At 43.2% G+C, this 18,761-nt stretch overlaps 1 protein-coding gene across 5 annotated transcripts in view; it reads right to left on the bottom strand.

Moving 5' to 3' along the window:
* Window positions 1-18,761, bottom strand: part of LOC147897970 (uncharacterized) — a 196,590-nt gene that overhangs the window by 99,337 nt on the left and 78,492 nt on the right. For all 5 annotated transcript variants that reach the window (XM_087380521.1, XM_087380520.1, XM_087380524.1 and 2 more), the window contains exon 8: window positions 18,516-18,720. In XM_087380521.1, the coding sequence (XP_087236647.1) occupies window positions 18,516-18,720 (205 nt within the window). The remainder of the gene's footprint in view (window positions 1-18,515; window positions 18,721-18,761) is intronic.

Below are 18,761 nucleotides of genomic sequence, written 5' to 3'. Positions count from 1 at the left end.
TATTTGGCATATTCAATCCCAATATAAGCATTGGCAAGATTATATGTGATATGCCTACGGGGGAGCATGGGCTGCAATTCCTTCCAGAGATCAACGAGAGACAACAGAAGCAAAAAATCACACCATGCCTGCTTTTCAGAAGCCAACATGTGAGTGTGGCCTGAGGTATTATCTCCCGGTTGTGGGGCATTATTGAAATCACCACAGATAAAAGCATAATGCCGCCAAGGATATTTATGCATGGCATCCCAGACCAAAGCTCAATTCCCGAAAGATTGAGGAGCATATACTGATGCAAATTCAAAGATGTCGCCTTAAAGGAGGCATTGTACGATCATCCATCGACCATGGTGAGCATTGAAGGCCACAATAGGGTGAAGATCATGCTTGACCAAAAAAGCTACCCCAGAGAAAGAGTGCTCTCCAGCATTAAAAATGTCATAGCTAGCAAAATGTCTAGATTTTGAAGCATACATGTGCTGATTATGCTCTTGCAAAGCCACTATATCAGGCTGCAATTGGCGTATATACAGCCAGACGAGTTTCCATTTTCGAGCATCACACAAACCCTGTACATTCAAAGTGACACATTTGAGATGATCAAGCATATTTACAAATATAGGACAGGTATGTACAGCTGCAAAAATGCCTTCTATATCTGCATTTCCACCTCAGTATTCGGGCCTCGGCCCTAAGAAGAAAACTCAGCCCGAGGAGAAGACAATAATGCAGCAACTTCCTCTTCTGGAAAGAGGGTATGATTGGCTGTCACCTCAGCCCAAGTCAAACCAATACCAGAATTCTCAGCTGATGTTTTACCCTAAGATGAAGCACCATTCCAAGTCCGGGAGGGCAAAGGTCTCCCAAGTGAAAAGACTTTTCTTGGGGTTTGCCAAGCATCATTCAAAGTTTTTTCCTTGCTTGAGGATGAGAGGCCAAAGGCACAGAAGGAGAAACATCACCATTTGAAGCAACCAGTGCTTTCCCTTTGTCCTGAACAGCAAAAAACTGTTTCACCCCCTTAGTCTTCATCAAAGAGGGGGCAGTAGAAGTCTTGCTCGGAGGCGGAGACAAATCAGCATGCACTAGCATTTTCGGAGTATGTCAAGGGCATTGCGAAGCCATATGCCCAAACTTCTTGCATTCAAAGCAAGCACCTGCAAAGAGACCCCATTTCAGTTTATAGAAGGCACTGCCCATCGAAACATTATTTACTGTTACCAAATAAGAGTCTGGGGTTGGATTATCTGTGTCCCACAAAATGCAAAATCTGTTTGAATTGCCATTAGGCCGTGGTGGACAAACCACTTTGCCAAGAGATGCTGCAATTTTTTGCAAAAGAGAAGCCAGACATTGAGGGAAGTCCACAACTTCCACCCAGACAGGGCATCTGTGTTGGATCAACGCCTGATAGTCTCTGGTGGGAGACCAGGGCAGCACATGAACCATCTACTGCCCATAGAAAAGAGGAGGGTGCTCCAATAAAATCTGCCTGTACTCTTCATCTGCCATGATCACTTCAAAAAAACCCCTTGCTTCATAATGAACTTTTTTGACATAGCAACCACCCAGGGTTCTAGTCAACCAGTAACCAACATTTGCAGCAGTAGGCATCCGTCCTGGAAAAAAGATAACGATGGCATGCTTGGCATATTCTTTGACTGGATCAAAAATATCATCCACTTCCACATTAATTAATGTCTGTGGTGGGAACTGAATCCTTCCAACTTTTTCAGGTATCTTCAAAACCCTCATGCATCACCTCGTATACAAGTTGAGCCTCTACAGAGGCATGAAAGGGGTCATCATGACCCATGACTTGCTTTTGCTTTTTGCTTTGGACTGATCTTTCTTTTTGAAAAGTCTTTGCATATGGACAGTCTGCCATTTTTTGAAGAAGAGGAAAGGTAAAGAAAGTGAAATATATATAGGGCAACGAAAGGATAAAGTATAAAGTACTGGACGGGAAAAAGGAAATTCTGCAAGAGGTTGCAGAAAGGGCAAAGACAGCTATGGAAAAAAGGAGGGGGAGAGGAGTAATCTCAGGGGTAGACAGCCAGGAAAACGAGAGGGCTGACAGCAACAGCAGGAAGAGGCAGCGTACGGAAGCAGGACTGTACAGAAACAGCAAAAGAGCACGGAGCTGTAGACGGGGCCTGCCTGGAACCTGTACGAAACTGCAACAGGGCTTGTACGGAGGTCGTACAGAGCTGCGGACGGAACTGTACAGAGGCAGCGCAGGCAAAACTGTACAGAACTGCAAACCAGGTCCTGTACGGACATTCGGACTGTGTACGGACGCTTAACAGGGGCCGTACAGATGTACGGACGGAAGGGGGATGCTGTACGGAGGCCTTAACGAGGATGTACGGGCAGAGGTCGCTCCTCCTCTCTCACACGCTCACCACTCTCTCTCTCTCTCTCACACACACACACACACTTTTTTTTGGGGTGAAAACTTTGATTGATTATATTACAAGAATAGTGACCTTAGAAAAGAGATGCTAGAAAATACATCAACTAAAGATCTCAGTATAAGCCAAATATACATCTTGATCTATCTGGCAAGTCTGCAAGCAATCAAAGAAAGATTGCTGCAGAGAACGCTTAAAGAAAGCAAACGAAGAAAAATTGGGATCACTAAAGACTTTAAAATTGCGGTCTGTCCATAAAGTCCAAAGTGCCCAATAGCGAGTTGTGGCTGATTATTGTTGAGTGGAGGACCTACAGGAGGCTCATGTTGCTGGTCAAAATCCTCTTCTGATGATGGTAGAGGTAACTAAGATTCAAAGGCATCAAACATGTCAACATCTGGCTTTGCTTTGCAGTCCACAAGAGGAGAAGCTGAATGCTCAGCAAAGATTACATCTCTACTGACAATAATCTTCCCAGTATTTGGTTGATATAACCGATACCCTCTACTCTCCTGGCTGTAACCAATAAATATGCATTTGATTGCCTTGTCATCAAGCTTATGTCTCAACTGAGATGGTACATGAACATATGCAAGAGACCCAAAAACTCTCATGTGTGAAAGTGAAGGCTTCATGCCTTTCCATGCTTCATAAGGTGTAATAGTCTTTGTAGGTGATCTATTCAGCACATAGTTGGCACACATTACTGCATCAAGCCAAAATTTATTGGGCAAAGACTTGGCCTTAAGCATGCATCTGGCCATCTCCATTGTGGACTTGTTTTTCCTTTCAGAAACAGAATTCTGCTGAGGAGTGTAAGGAGTAGTGCATGAGTGAATAATGCCCCGTGAAGACAGAAATGCATCAAACTCCTTTGACATATACTCTCCCCCCCTATCTGTGTTGAGGGTGACAAGCTTGCATCCTGATTCATTCTCAACCATATTCAGCCATCTCTGAAAGCATAAGAAAACTTCAGATTTGGCCTTTAAAGGATATACCCATCAATATCTTGTGAAATCATCAATGAGAGTCATGAAATACTTATACCCCCCAATGGCATTTGTCCTCATTGGGCCATAGACATCACTGTGTACTAGCTGCAATTTCCTTTGTGAGAGTTTTGGACAATTCTTTTGAAAAGGAAATCGATGCATCTTACCCAAAAGACAACCCTCACACACATGTTTGGAAACTGTGTGAGTTTGAGGTACATCATTTGCCATCTGCTGTGAATGTAGCTTTGCAAGAGCTCTATAATTGAGATGGCCCATTCTCTCATGCCAAAGATGACTTTCAGCAAGCTGTGAATCTGAAATAGCCAATGCTTCAATAGAAAGTGCAGCTGAATGATGATCAAGGTGATAAAGCCCTTTTTGCAAAGTGCCAGTGAGAACTATGGCATTGTCATCACGAAGATCATAAACTAGACATCTGTAGCCATCAAAAATCACTCTGAAACCTGAAGTAGCAATTGCTGAAATTGAAATCAAGTTGACTTCAATGCCAGGCACAAAAAGAACATTTGTCAGAGTGACAGGATGGCTTGAAATGGATGTGAGCTGCACATCTCCAACTCCTTTTACAGCATATGAGACATTATTAGCACATGTAACAGTCCCCCCTCGAGGTGCATCAGCTAAAGAATGAAACAATTGTTTGCAAGATGTGACATGCTTGGAAGCACCACTATCAAAGTACCAAGACTGAGCATCATTAGCAGTAAAGAATGCATCAGCTTTGAAGGGATCAAATGAGCAATGGACAGCCAATGCCCAATCATCCTGAAGAGCATGTGCATGTGAAGCATCTTCCCTCATGGGATTCAATAGCATGAGAGGCATTAACTGTCAATCCTGCTTTCTTTTTCTCTGAAGCAATGTGCTTCCTGCATTCTGAAATGTCATGTCCAGGCTTGCGACAATAGTTGCATCTTTTCTTCTTTGACTTATCTGCTGTATTTTTAGATGCATGGGAGGAATTGCAGCTGCTATGCGCAGATTTTGGCTTGCCCATAGGCTTGGAAGCCTTGCCTCTTCCTGTCTGCTGTGAAGCAAATGCATGATCAGGAATAATGGCTTGTCTATTAGCTCTACTTTGCTCTTCCTGAAAAAGCAAAGTAACTAGCTGATCAAAAGAATAGTGGTCTGGATTACCCATGGCCACTAATCGAAGGGTTGTAGCAAACCCTTGATATGTATCTGGCAGTCCATTCAATGTGGTACTAACAAGCTATGAATTTGGCACCACCTCATCAATGTTGGCAAGCTGTTCCATGAGGTCCTTGACCTTTGTCAAGTATGCATCCATTGACTCACCTTCATTCATACTGCCTTCCTGTAATTGCCTTCTCAAATATGCAACACGAGCTTCATTGCGAATCTGATAGAGAGAAGCCAATTTATCCCAAGCATCCTTTGCTATCCTGCAAGACCGGATGTGTGGAATAATGATTCTGTTGCATGATAAAGCAATGCATGAATGTGCATTTGCATCTCTTGCATCCCATCTTGACTGTTCTTGAGTTGGAAGACCAGCAGCAGGAGTGCTAGAGAAAGAGGCATCAGGAGGAGTACCCCCTGCAGAAGGACCAGCAGTAGAGGCAACCACTGTAGCATTGGCTGGCCTCAAATCAGCCCCAGAAACAATATTCCACAAATGCTTTGCAACAAGAATATGTTTCATGAGATAAGACCACATCAGATACTTGGTGCCATCCAACTTATCATCTTCACGAAGAACTCCAAATAAATCTTGATTGTTCCCAGCCATAGCAAATGTGATACCCTGAAAAAGACCTGAAAACCCAAAAGCCTCAAGGCTATCACTGCAAAAAGCTGGCTGTCCAATGAATGAAATCTTTTATATTTTTTTATATGTTTGAGTTAAAGGTTCTCTGCCTTGAGTAGTCCCTCTAAAAAGAATGTTTGAAGAGTCAATAAAGGTCCTCTACCTTGGATTGTCCTCCTAAAATGGTATATTTCTTTTATGGTGTGTGACTCCATGTTTTTAGTTAGTCCTTGGAGTCAAGAGGGGGATGTACTATGGAAGCCATGTATTGGCATTGATAGGGTCTAGTTATCAGGCCTGGCATATGAGTTCCAGGATGTTGGTGCATTGGTCTTCTAGACCTCTAAGTTGCTCATGCATCCATGCTGAGACATGAGCCTCTGAGTCATGTTTGGGACATAAAGCCATGTGAGTGCTCAGTCCAACCTCTGAACCATGCTCAGCTCTGAGTTGGCATGGGAGCCATGTCTAGTTCAGACATTGCACAGTTTAGTAGTCCTGTCATTGTCATGTTCTGTCCTTGGTTCCATTCCAGTAGTCTCTCACCTTGCCTTCATGGGGAGATGTTAGAATATGAAGCCAAGTTGAGTCAGTTTGGTGTGTTCTAGTGTGTTCTAGTGTGAGTTCTAGTCTAGTGTGTCCTATGGATGCCACGTGTCATATTGGGAGTTATCCCATATGCAAAGATGTTCATATGTATGTGTGTGCTCTTATATAAGAGCTGTACTTGTCTAGTGTCAAATCAATCAAGTATCAAGGTACAATCTCTTTGGTTTACATGTGACTACTCTCATTTTTGTTCATTGCTCTAGTCATTTCATTTCCATTGCATTATGTCTCCTTTTGAGTATCACTTCCTCTCTTCCTAGCCTACCCTCTCTCTCTTCCTCTCCACACCATCTGCCTTCACTCTGGCACGATCATCACAGGCGAAGGAGCTGGATTAACATCAGTACCATCTGAAGAAGGAGCTACATCAGATAAATCACGACTCATCATTTCAGCTTCACTCCGAGTATCAACCTGAGATAAAACATGTACAACATCCTATATAATCCCCTCTTCAAGAGGAACATCCATATCCTAAGGAGAAGGTGGCTGGTGGTGCTCAACAGGAGACTGAGCCTGATCTTCTTTAGCGGCAGAAAGATTGGCCTGTGATTTATCTTCCTTCCTCTAGTAATGCTTCGGAGCAGTGAATGAAGGCTTATCCAGTGAAGCCATAGCAGAGACCAGAGGAGAAGGGCGAGTAATCTTGACTGCTGAGGAAGGAGCAGGAGGAGTGGTCTTGGAAGCAGAAGGGCAAGCACATGCAAAATGACCAACCTGGCAGCACCGATAACAAGCTGTAGGAAAAGAGGCAAAATGCAACCGAATGCGCATCGGATGGGCAAAACCCAGATCAAGATCCAAAGTAGAAGGCACTGGCTGCATCATATCCCATAGAACACAAATACGAATATCCCAAGTGGCCTGCAAAAACTCTTGTCTTGAAACATGAAGAGGCCTCCCCAAGAGCGCTGCAAGGGTAGAAAGATGCTGAAGAAGAGGAATAGGCAGCGCTTTGAGGGTGATCCATTACCGGGACACACACACACACACATTTTTTTTGTGAAATCTTTTATTTCTGTGTGGGAAACCTCAAAAAGAGGTGAAAATCCACCAATAAGTACAAAGATAAAATTTACAAGTAAAACCTCAGAGAGAAAATCTCATGAGGCAACCAAGTAAAAATTTACATATCAGTTGGACGAGACTGCAACAAAACATCATCCATTTTCAACCTATTGCCTTGTAAAAATTGATGCAATGGAGTGACAACGCCATCAATAACACAGAGTTGTTTTTTGCCCTTGTGATTCTTCTTAAGATAAGCGGGTAGCCGAAACTTCTAAACCATAGGATCAAAAACCTGCTGCAACCAGGGATGAAACGACTCCAAGGAAAAAGGAACATCAGGATCCGAGACTGAGAGGCTCTGTAACGGGGCCATCATATCAACAAGCTTCTCAGGGGAAGGAACATGAAACTCCACAGAAAAGGAAATATCTGCATCCGGAATAGCAGTATCTGGAGCTGAAGGAGACTGTAGATTTTCTTCCACTTCATGCATAACAACAGAATTTTGCAGCAGTGAAGAAGAATATGACAGAACAACTTCAAACGTCAAAGTAACAGCAAAAACTAGATCACAAAGAACCTGACAATTTGACACTGTAGGTAGTGGATCCGGAATAGATAAAACAGCAAAAGGATTTGAATCTTGAACCAACTTAGCCTCCTGAACTTTCCTCCAGACCTTAGTAGGTTTGAAAAAATGCCGGACTTCCTGTGTACTGGAAGAAGAAATAGGAACCGCAAGAACCGGTACAGGAGGAGCAGAGGTCTTCAGAGCAAGAGTTGGTAAAGAAGAAGAAGGGCATGCTCTGGCAAAATGACCAAGTTGGCGACCTGAAAAGTAGAAAAGTGAAAATGTTTACAAGTCACTAGGGAGCATCTAGTATGATATTCTCCCCACACAGAATGGAGATAACAAGTAACCCAAAGACAAATGAGGAAAATATGAAATTACACGCCTCCAAGTGGCGACATAAAGACAATATCCTCCAAAGTGATCCCCTGTTGTACCAGAAAGGCATTGAGTGAAGTAGTAGTGCCATCAATAAATTACAATTTCTTTTGACCTTTGTGATTTTTCTTGACATAAGCAAGAAGGCGGAAACATTGAATCACTGGGTCAAAAACCTGTTGCAACATAGGATGCATATCCTGAAGATTGAATATTCTTTTTGGTAAAGGAGAAGTATCTTGAGTATCTTGAGCTCTCAAATCCATAGTTTGTTCCACTGTATCATCATCAACTATATCAAAAGGAGAGATATCCACCTGGGTATCCTGCTCTGTCAAATCCACATGCAAATCCTCATCATGAACTATATCCGAGGGTGATAGATCCACCTGCAACTTACAAGGTGGTGATTCAGGGACTAGAGTGTCCGGCGGAGACCGCTCAACAACTGGGAGGGCATACTGACTGAAGAGGGCTCCTGAGGATCAGATATATCAATAGTAGAAGAAGTTGAAATAGTAGAGGAAGAGGGAACATCATGATGAACCATTTCAAGCATCAGCAACTGAATATCTGACATAAGAGTATCACAGAAAGAAAGAGCCTGAAAGCGATTTGACAAAGGAACTGAAGAAGACACTGTGACTGAGGCTTTCCCTTCAGTGTGCACCCTTCTCCCTTCTTTTTTATGCTTAGACTGTTGATCCAATTTTTCAGAGCAAAGAGGAGTAGAAACCCGAGGGAGAACCAAGGTGCTCTTAATAAGATTAGATTGACGTGAGGATGAGGGGCAACTCCAAGCAAAATGACCAATTTGTCTGCATTTGTAACATGCATTCGGGAAATATGCAAAATTTAAGAGAAAATCGGTATCTAAACACAAAGGAATGGGCTCTTCCATATCCCACAAGACACAAAATCGGATGTCCCTACTCAAAACCAGAAAATCTTGCTTAGGAAGATACAACACTCGGACAATGCCAAAACAAGTGAGGCACAGTCTTCGAAGAAGCAGAACATCTGTGGCAAAGTGTAGGAGCAATGTGTCGATGAGCTAATAGCTGTCTAGATGGAAACACTCCCAAAAGAACTCGCCAAAAGAAAACTTGTTGCCGATGCGGTACTTTATAGGCCCAAAGTTGATGTAATCTTTTCCTCCACTACTTGGCTGGGCGATCCATTTGCCAAACAACCGGCTTGACCTACATTTTCTCGTCACTCAAGTTTTCAACTTTTTTATGTACACAACCGATCAGCAGACACATAGCTTTGGCATTCAAAGCAATGGCCGGCAGGTAGGTCAAGTCATCTGTTCTAGTGATGGCTTCTCCCCCCTTGCCTCGCACCAGGATGAAGTCATAGTTCTAAGCCTGCCTTAAAGAGGAAAACTAGTAGCTTAGAACACATATGAAAGTTCTTTTGAAACGCCTGTCTACCTTGGAGAATCAAATCAACAAGCAACTCAGCTTTGATTCAATCAAAGAAGCAGTACATCAATGTGTGAGTAACCCCCTCCGGATTGTCATCGCTAGGCTTGACACTCTGATCTTTCACAAGTGAGTGACACCCCTCCCCATTGTCATCTCTAAGCTTGACACTATGATCTCTCATGATGTTGGAACCAAGCTTGAGAAACAAGTAGATTTAATTAAAGAGGACAAAGAAAGAGAAGATAAAACAATCAAAATTGTGGTAGGGAATTACCTAAGGATTGGTACCAAGCAAAAGCGACATTCCAAGAAAGCTATGAAGAGATAGACAACTGCACCAAGCATTGAGTGGACACATGATGACTTGATCAAAATCGATTTAGATGATACTCATGCAACCTACTCTTGCAAACAAGAGGTAGCAGAGTTCATATTCTCAGAAGATCCAACAAATTCAACGGTATGAAAGTATGGATAGTATCGCATGCACAATTGGAAAGAGGTGCATATCCCAGATCAACTAGCTAGCCATTGTTTGGGCCCAAGAGGAGTCTCAGTCTATTGTGATACTTCTTTTGGTTTTTGAGAAGGCTTATGACAAGGTGGAGAGGTCTTTTCTAGAGGGCACTGTGCAGAGGATGGGTTTAATCGATAAGTGGATTTGAGATGTCTCAACCATGTATGAAGGGAGCGCCAGTCATATACTTATCAGTGGTCACATGGGGCTCTTTCCCACTCAGTTCCAGAGGGTTTCCCCCTCGCCTTCCTTCCTCTTTCTCTTTGTGGTAGAGGCTTTGGGCTACTTTCTACATTCTCAAGGAGCACGCCTCAAGGTTGCAGCTCCCGATTCGTCAAGAGGAGTTGTTGAACTCAGAGTTTGCAGATGGCACGACACTCTTTGTAGAGGGCATGGGCAGAGTCTTGAAGGGGTGCAAGGATCTGGGCCAAGATCAACTAGACAAATCAGTCGGCTTTCTCACAATGGCTAAGAACGTTTCGGAGATCTTGACTGGGGGCTGTACTTAGCTTCCGATGGATTACGTGTTGAAAACAACAAGGAACCTAAGCTGTGGACATTGACATTTCAGCAGAGCAGCAGATTGCCCCGGTGCTAGAGAGAGTGAGGTGCAAGCTTTTGTATTGGAGCTCGACCAAACTCTCTCTAGCTGGCAAGGCCTTGGTGGCCAATCAAATCCTCCTAGCTATGACTTGCTACATAGCTTCTTACTAGTGCTTTCACAGAGGTTGTATGGGGAAGCTCAGGCACCTTGTGTACAATTTCCTGTGGACAGGTTCAGATGGCACGAGGAACACTAGAGACAAGGTTGCTTGGCAAGACAATGATCTTACCCTAGGTGCAAGGAGGACTTGGCATCATTGATCTCAAGATGCAAAGCAATGCCTTGTTGGGCAAGTTGGTGGCATGCAGTCTTACTCTAGGCCCTGAGCCCTAGAAGGGCTTGCTTTAACAAGGGCTTCTCACGAGCACACCTCGCATAGGTGGCAACAATCTCACAAGTGGTTTTTTTCAAAGGCTCTCCTTAAAGGGAAGGACTATCCCTTGATGAGGAGCCTCCATAGGATTTGGCAACCTTGTCCAAAGAGTTCATTCGAAACACTCTAAGGTGCTATGAGGAGTTTTGGTTGACAACTCCTCATTTGGCATCAGGAGGGACTCATGTTGGTGGGGAAGAGGATGCACATTGGTTAGGCATAGTGGGATAGTGGCCGAGCCAGCTCTTTCGGGCCATAGAGCCAACTATCTGCAAAGCCATAGGCGAGAGTTGAGTTTGAATGGCGGAGATCGACCTGGCGATCCCAGAGTCTTGGTGGGAGGGGCTGCACAGAGCCTCGTTCCCCCACGATGGTACGAGAAATTTTCTAGGACCTAGGTGTCCTCAAGGACCCAAGTTTTGCAGCAACCTCTCACCCCAGACTGTACAGGATGGGGTCTAGAGGCCTTCATCTTGAGACGACAAGAGATCCAAAGATTGATGAGGCACTGGACTTGATCAAGTGGCAAAGGTCATCACCAAAGATTGATGAGGCACTAGACTTGCTCAAGTGGAAGAGGTCATCACCAGAGGATAGTGTATGGGAGATGGTGTCCAACATCACTGCTTGCAACATCTAGGTTGACTTGCAGTATTGGATGGGAGGCGAGTAGGTCCCCGCGGTAGCCACCCTTGTTGCCATCTAGCATGATATCATCTACACCCTACGCGTCATCTCGAAGCGTGGGACTTCAAGATCTAGGACAACTATCGAAAGAGGCAGTGTTTATGCAAGGCTTGGCCTATATGTACCTTTTATGTTTTTACAGGACGAGGTATTCGCTGGATGTATATTCCTCCACCTTGATTATTAGCCACTGTTCTGGAGATTCACAAGCTAGCTCTCTGGAAATAGGCTGATTTCTTCTGACAACTGGTTTCTCTTTTTATTCCCCATGATCAACACCTTTCAGATTGCTGATTTGTATGGTTCATTTTTCAAGCATTAATAGAAAGTTATTTTCTCTAGAAAAAAAAAGATTAGCTAGCTAAAAGAGGGCAAGATTAGCTATGGTGTTTCCTCTAAAACCAGTACAAAATGGCTCAAGCGCAAGATGTTGTCCATTGGAAGGACCAATGTAACTCCACGATTGGCCGTAGAGTGGAAGTGACGTAGCCAACTGCTGTAAAATCCCTCTAGGCATCAATAGAATGCAAGAAAAGAAGACACAACACAAGTGAATAAGTCATCACTACAATGAAATTATATTTGGCAGAACATGAGAGTTTTGTAAATAAGGACATTTGTAGGCCATGGAAAGGTTGCAAGCAAGACAACGATCACATCATACACATGTTTGACATAATGCAAGTCAGTACACAATCAAACATCTCTCTTTCTCTCCTAAAACTTAATGATAGTCTCTTTTTATTTTCATCATTATAAACTCGGAGGGAGATAGGCAATCTTGATCAAGGCAATATTCTTTTACAAAATACCCTGCTTGCTGGTTGAAACAACAAGCTAGCTACCCAACCCATACAGCTAGCTTGCTGGCCGTCCAACCACCAAGATCGTTTAGGGACCAATCTGTTCATTGGAGGATCAAGCTTGCTAGCCTTATCTATCCAGCCCGCTGGTTTAAGGACCATGTTAAATCATCATTTCTGAAAAATTATGGCAGATCTTTCGACTTTTTCAAGCACTACCCTAAGCGATTCTTTGCTTCATCAAGCTAGGTGGACAAAGCTCATGTAGGAGTTTAATATGAAGATTCGGTACCGAAGAGGAAAGGAGAATAAGGTTGCTTATGTATTGTCATGCATTATGCACAATGTGAGTTTCACGATATTAGAGGTGCTCTAATGACATAGATTAGGGAAACTCAGAAAGTGGATGAGTTTTAAGAGAGCCTTTGACCTAAGGCTAATGTAATTAAACCCAAGGAAATAGATGACCTGGCATCTAAAAACGGCCAAACTTATGCAAGATATACGTAGCAGATGGATGTTGCACTTGTGGACTTAATGCAATAATTTGAATGAAGTTCTGCATAGGCTTGCAACTTGAAAGCTCAAATGAAAGTACGATATTTGTTCTTGCCATTTGTGAAAAAATATTAGTCAAAAATTGTTGAGAGAAAGCAATAATTAATGGTAAACAATATTTCATTGCATCATGAGCCAAAACTTGTTTGGCGACTGTGACAATAGCTTGTGCATGAGGTGGGGATAGAAAGAAGGTGTTTGTTTGTTTGTGCATGCACGTGCACATGTGTGTGTGTGTGTGTGTGTGTGTGTGTGTGCATTTTGTGGGATACAGATCATCCCACTCCAGCTTCATATTCGGTCACTGTGAATAATGTTTCCATGGGGAGTGCCTTTTACAAGCTCAAGTGGGGGCTGTTTGTAGGTGCTTGCTTTGAATGCAAGCAATTTGGGCACATGGCTTCACAATGCCCTTCCCGAGCTCCACGGATGCCAGTGTAAGCTGAAATGGTTCAGCCTTTGAATAAGAATGCAAATGCCTCTTTTGTGGTAAAAAACAAAGGGGTCAAACAGTTTTTCTCTGTTCAAGACAAAGGCAAAGCCCCGGCTGTCTCACATGGTAATGCTTCTTTTCCTGTGCCTTTGTCCTCTCCACCTCAGGGGAAGGGGGAAAATTTTTTGACTGATGGATGGCAAACTCCTCGCAAAGTGATCTCCCCCAGGCGACCTTTGCCTTCTCGAACTTGGAGTGGTGCATCCTCTCATGGGAAAACACATGCTGAAAACTCTGGTGTTGGCTTGACCTGGGCTGCTGTGACTGCAAATCGGACCTTGTTTCTTGAAGAAGAAGTTGCTGCACTTTTGTCCTCTCCTTAGGCTGATGCTTCATCCCAGGGCAGAGGCCCGGACATTGAGGAGGAAATGTAGACGTAGACAGCCCGTTAGTTGCTGTACATACTTGTCCCATAACTGTAAATATGCTTGATCATCTGAAGTGTGTTACTCTCAATGTACAAGGAATGTGTGATGGTCGCAAATGGAAACTGGTCTGGATGTATATCAGGCAATTGCAGCCTGATATAATTGCTTTGCAAGAGCATAATCAGCATATGTATGCTCCATTTTGCTGGTTATGATATCTTCTATGCTGGAGAGCACTCCTTTTCTGGTGTGGCTTTTTTGGTAAAGCACGACCTTCAACCTGTTGTGGCTCTCAATGATCGCCATGGTAGATGGATTATTGTTCAATGCCTTGTTCAAGGGGAAATTTTTGAATTTGCATTGGTTTATGCCCCCTAGTCTTCTCGTGATAGAGCTTTGATCTGGGCTGCCATGCATACTTATCCATGGCGACAACATGCCTTCATTTGTGGTGACTTTAATAATGCCCCTCAATCGGGTGACAACACCTCAGGCCACACTCATATGTTGGCTTCTGAAATACAGGCATGGTCTGATTTTTTGCTTCAGTTGCGCCTGGTTGATCTCTGGAAGGAATTACAGCCCATGCTTTTGGGTTATACCTTTCAGCATAATGCTCAATCTTCTTATCGGGCACGCTTGGACAGATGGTAGGGCAGGCTTGGACAGATGGTATCAGATTGATCCACAGCATTGTGATGCCTTTACTTGTCAAATTTGGGTTGATCATGCTTTCACACATTCGGATCATGCTCCTCTTTGGTTGAGGCTTTCCTTACATGAATTTCCCACTGACAGATTGCCTTGCCGAAGGCTTTTGCTGATTAATAATAGTTATCTGGAGCATGCTGACTTTAAAGCCTTGGTCTCTGATGCTATTCAGCCTCTCTCTCGTCAGATACGCATTGGTTTGGATTATGCCTGGTAGGCTTTTGTTGCTCGAATGCAAGCAGTTATTCGAGATTATGGCAAATCCTATATGCAAGCCACAAGGGAGACTGTAGCACATGCCAAATTTACATGTCAGAGTTTGAGTGAGCTTGCTCATCTTCGCCCTTTGTCTTCAGAGGAAAGCATGCTCTTATGTCAGGCTCAATTCTCTCTTCAATCTAATGATCGCAAAAAGCTTGCTAAATGGGAAACTCGATCCAGACAACGAGCATTTTTGGATAAAGGCTGCTCTTCCAAGCAATTTTTTAAGAGTTTACACTACAAAAGAAAGGCTGCCAATATCTGTCGGATCCGGATGCCTGATGGTTCTTGGTCAACATCTCGTTCAGAGCTTGCTGATTTATGTGTGCAACACTTCTCCACTCATTTTGGGCATCTGGATACTCTTTCTCCTCGGATCGTGTTTGCACGTCAGCTTCTTTTGCAGCATGTTCATCCAATTATGTCTGATGCTCAGGCTTTGGAACTTGAACATCCCTTTACTGAAAGGAAATTGTCTGATGCACTGAGATCCTGTGGCAGATGGAAATCTCCAGGATGGGATGGTCTCACTGTTGAATTTTTTCTTGCATTCTGGGATCTTCTTAAATTCACCTTGCTGCAAATGGTAAATACAGCATGGCAAAATCAGCAGATGCCTTTGTCATGGAAAAAGGGTCTTCTCAAGCTAATTCCAAAAAAGCAGCTATGTGATTCACTGGGTGATTGGAGGCCAATCACACTCATGCCAGTCATTTACAAGATCATTGCCAAAATGGTGGTTGATCGGATTAAAGGTTATTTGCATGATGGGTTGCATCCCTCCCAATATGGCTTTGTTCCACGTCGCCATATCACAGATAACATTGCCAATGCTTATATTGGGATTGAATATGCCAAATACACGCAACAAGATGTTCTACTCTTGCAGGTAGATATTGCAAAAGCCTTTGACACGGTTCAATGGAATTTCATCTCGCAAACTATGCGAGATTTGGGGTTTGGAAAAAAAATGCAGCAGGTTATTTACTGGCTTTACAGAGATAGCAATGCGGCTTGCATTATCTCTGAGGATATCTCTGATGAGTGGACTCTTCATTGTTCGGTCCGCTGCCCTCTTAGTGCTTTACTGTATGCCATTGCTACTCATCCTATGCTGCAATATATTGATCATCTTGTGGCTACAGGATCACTTCATGGCTTGGAATTGGATGCTAATCGCAGCATGGTTGCTCAAGCTTATGCTGATGATTCTTTCTTTACCCCAAAGAATACGCCCCATGATCTTGGTGCCTTGATGCAGGCCCTCTCTATTTATGGTTTGGCAGCTGGTCTTCATGTTAATTTTCAGAAGTCTAAGCTGCTCCCTTTGCATTCCAAAGACTGGCATAGTCTATTATGGCCCGGGGATATCATTCCACCCACTCAGTTTGTTCGTCATCTTGGTGACCCTTTGGGGTGGGAACTCACTCGCCGACAACAAACTGATTGGGTTTTGGCTAAGCTTCGGAAAAAGCTTGAGTATTGGAAACTGGCAACCTGGCCTTTGCACGTTCGTCTTCGAATAGTGCAGTCCATCCTTGTGGCATATATTCAATTTTACTTGCCATTGATCATGTTCACTAAGGCAGATCTTATATCTTTCATGTCTGTCTTTATGGAACTCTTCTGGCGATCCAAACATGGCAGAAAAAGTCTCAGGCTGCTTTCGATGCATCACATTTGTTCTCCCAAGATGCATGGTGGATTGAACATCACGGATATTCATGTGCATATTCTTGCCCACAGGGGGAAAATGTTGCTGCAATTTCTGCAAGGTGATCAGCCTTGGGCTCTTATGATTAGGACTCTCGTCACTCGTATCAATATTTCTGTGTTTGGTCATTGGCAACTCGATCACTAGGATTTCTTTTTTGGCTGCACTGATGGCACTTTGCCTGGATGCCCTTTTGTCTCCCGCTTGCTTCTTGACTGGAAGCATGTTCTTTCTCATCTGGAATGGAATGGATGGCAATCTTTGCTTGGGAATTCTTTGAGAGCTGAAAGCATTCACTGGTCGAAAGTCTTTCAGCCTCCCTTGGCTTTACAGGAACCTCGACGTTCCTACTTTGTCTCATTTAAAGGCATCACCTCGGTTGCTGATGTTATAGATGATGCTGGTACTGTGCTCCCCTTTTCTCTAGCAGCCACTACATATGGATTGGGCTCTCATTATCGTCCTTTGTGGCAACAAATTACTTCTATGCTCCAATTCCTCCTTTGGAACTCTAGGACCGACTGGAAGATTGGACTTTGACTTCTCCAGGGTCCTCTTCTCGTCCTTTGAGGCTATCTCAGATTACTGTACGTGCATTGTATAAAATCCTTTTGCCTCAACCTTGGGTTTCAGAGAGGTGATTCTGTTTGGCGAATGCATCGCCCAGCCAAGTGGTGGAGGAAAAGATTACAGCAACTTTGGGCCTATAAAGTACCGCTTCGGCAACCAGTTTTCTTTTGGCGAGTTCTTTTGGGAGTGTTTCCATCTAGATAGCTATTAGCTCATCGACACATTGCTCCTGCACTTTGCCATAGATGTTCTGCTTCTTCGGAGACTGTGCCTCACTTGTTTTGGCATTGTCCATGCTCTCGTGAGTTTTTTGATCTGCTTCGACAACACCTGCGAGCGAGATTCCCATCTGTTCCGTTTGGGAAGTTCTTCTGGCTATTTGGGTTTCCTCCATCCAGACCGGAGTTTCATCTTTTCTTCGTTTGGGTTCGCTACTGAGCACTATGGACTTTATGGATATATAGGAATTGTAAAGTCTTTGGTGATCCTACTTTCTCTCTGTTTGGCTTTTTTAGGCGTTCTCTGCAGCAATCTTTCTTTGATTGCTTGCAGACCCGCTGCATAGATCATGAGGTATTTTTGGCATATACTGAAATTTTCAGTTGATGTAATTGTAGCACCTTTTTTTGAGGTTGCTACTCATATAATATAATCAATCAATGATTTCACAAAAAAAAATGTGTGTGTGTGTGTGTGTACGGTGCCTGCATTGTATAAAATCCTTTTGCCTCAACCTTGGGTCAGAGAAAGGTAATTCTATTTGGCGAATGCATCGCACAGCCAAGTAGTGGAGAAAGAGATTAGAGCAGCTTTGGGCTTACAAAACTCCTTTTCGACAACAGGTTTTCTTCTGGCGAGTGCTTCTGGGCATTTTTCCATCTAGACAGATTTTGGCCCGTAGATACATTGCTTCTGCTCATTGCCACTGATGCTTTAGTCCTCAGAAGACTGTGCCTCATTTATTCTGGTTTTGTTCATGTTCTCGTGAGTTCATTGATCTTCTTCATCAGCACCTGTGAGCCAGATTCCCGACTAGTCTTTTTGGGAAGTTTTTATGGCTCTTGGGTTTTCATCCACCCAGACCAAAGTTTCATCTTTTCTTTGTTTGGGTTCGCTATTGAGCACTCTGGACTTTATGGACAGACGGGAACTGTAAAGTCTTTGGTGATCCCATATTTTACTTGTTTGGTTTTTTAAAGCGTTCTCTGCAGCAATCCTTCTTTGATTGCTTGCAGACGCACTGCATAGATCATGATGTATATTTAGCATACACTAAGATTTTCAGTTGATGTTGCTACTCTTGTAATATAATCAATCAAAAGTTTTCACTATACAAAAACAGGTGTGTGTGTGTGTGTGTGCGCACGCACATAATTACATATATTCATGTGTGCATGCCTATGCACAGCAACACAAAATTAAAATCTTGAAGAAACATTCTTTTTTCGTCTTTCTTTTTTGAAGATGCATGCTTGATGACTGTATCTATAAATCTGACTTTGAAAGAAGTTAGATTTATGATGTAAGCATGCTGCAATAATAGTGGTAGCATCCATAATTGCATGTATACATCTAAAGTTTATTTACTTTAACAATATAGACAACCTTGCATAAAAAATGAATTTACAAGGACTTCACTAAGCTACTACACACCTCATCATACAAAGCGCCTTTAGCAGATAATATTTGTACTTCCACAATTGCATTTCGGTATTCCATCTCCAATCTCTCATTCCGTGCCAAAATTGCTTCTGTTTCTCTATCTAGGCTTCGCCTTTCAACAGCATCCATTGCTGCATTTCGTTGAACCTCCCGCCTAAGCTTTTGCACTTCATCATTCACCCTCGATAAAGCTTCCCTATGTCATGAAGATAATATACATTACTTTCATAAAGAAAA

The sequence above is a fragment of the Dipteris shenzhenensis genome, chromosome 10 (assembly GCF_047967505.1).
Source record: "Dipteris shenzhenensis isolate YYH24624 ecotype China chromosome 10, Dip_SZ_1.0, whole genome shotgun sequence".
Lineage (NCBI taxonomy): Eukaryota > Viridiplantae > Streptophyta > Polypodiopsida > Gleicheniales > Dipteridaceae > Dipteris > Dipteris shenzhenensis.
This window is presented reverse-complemented; position numbering and strand designations above follow the sequence as displayed.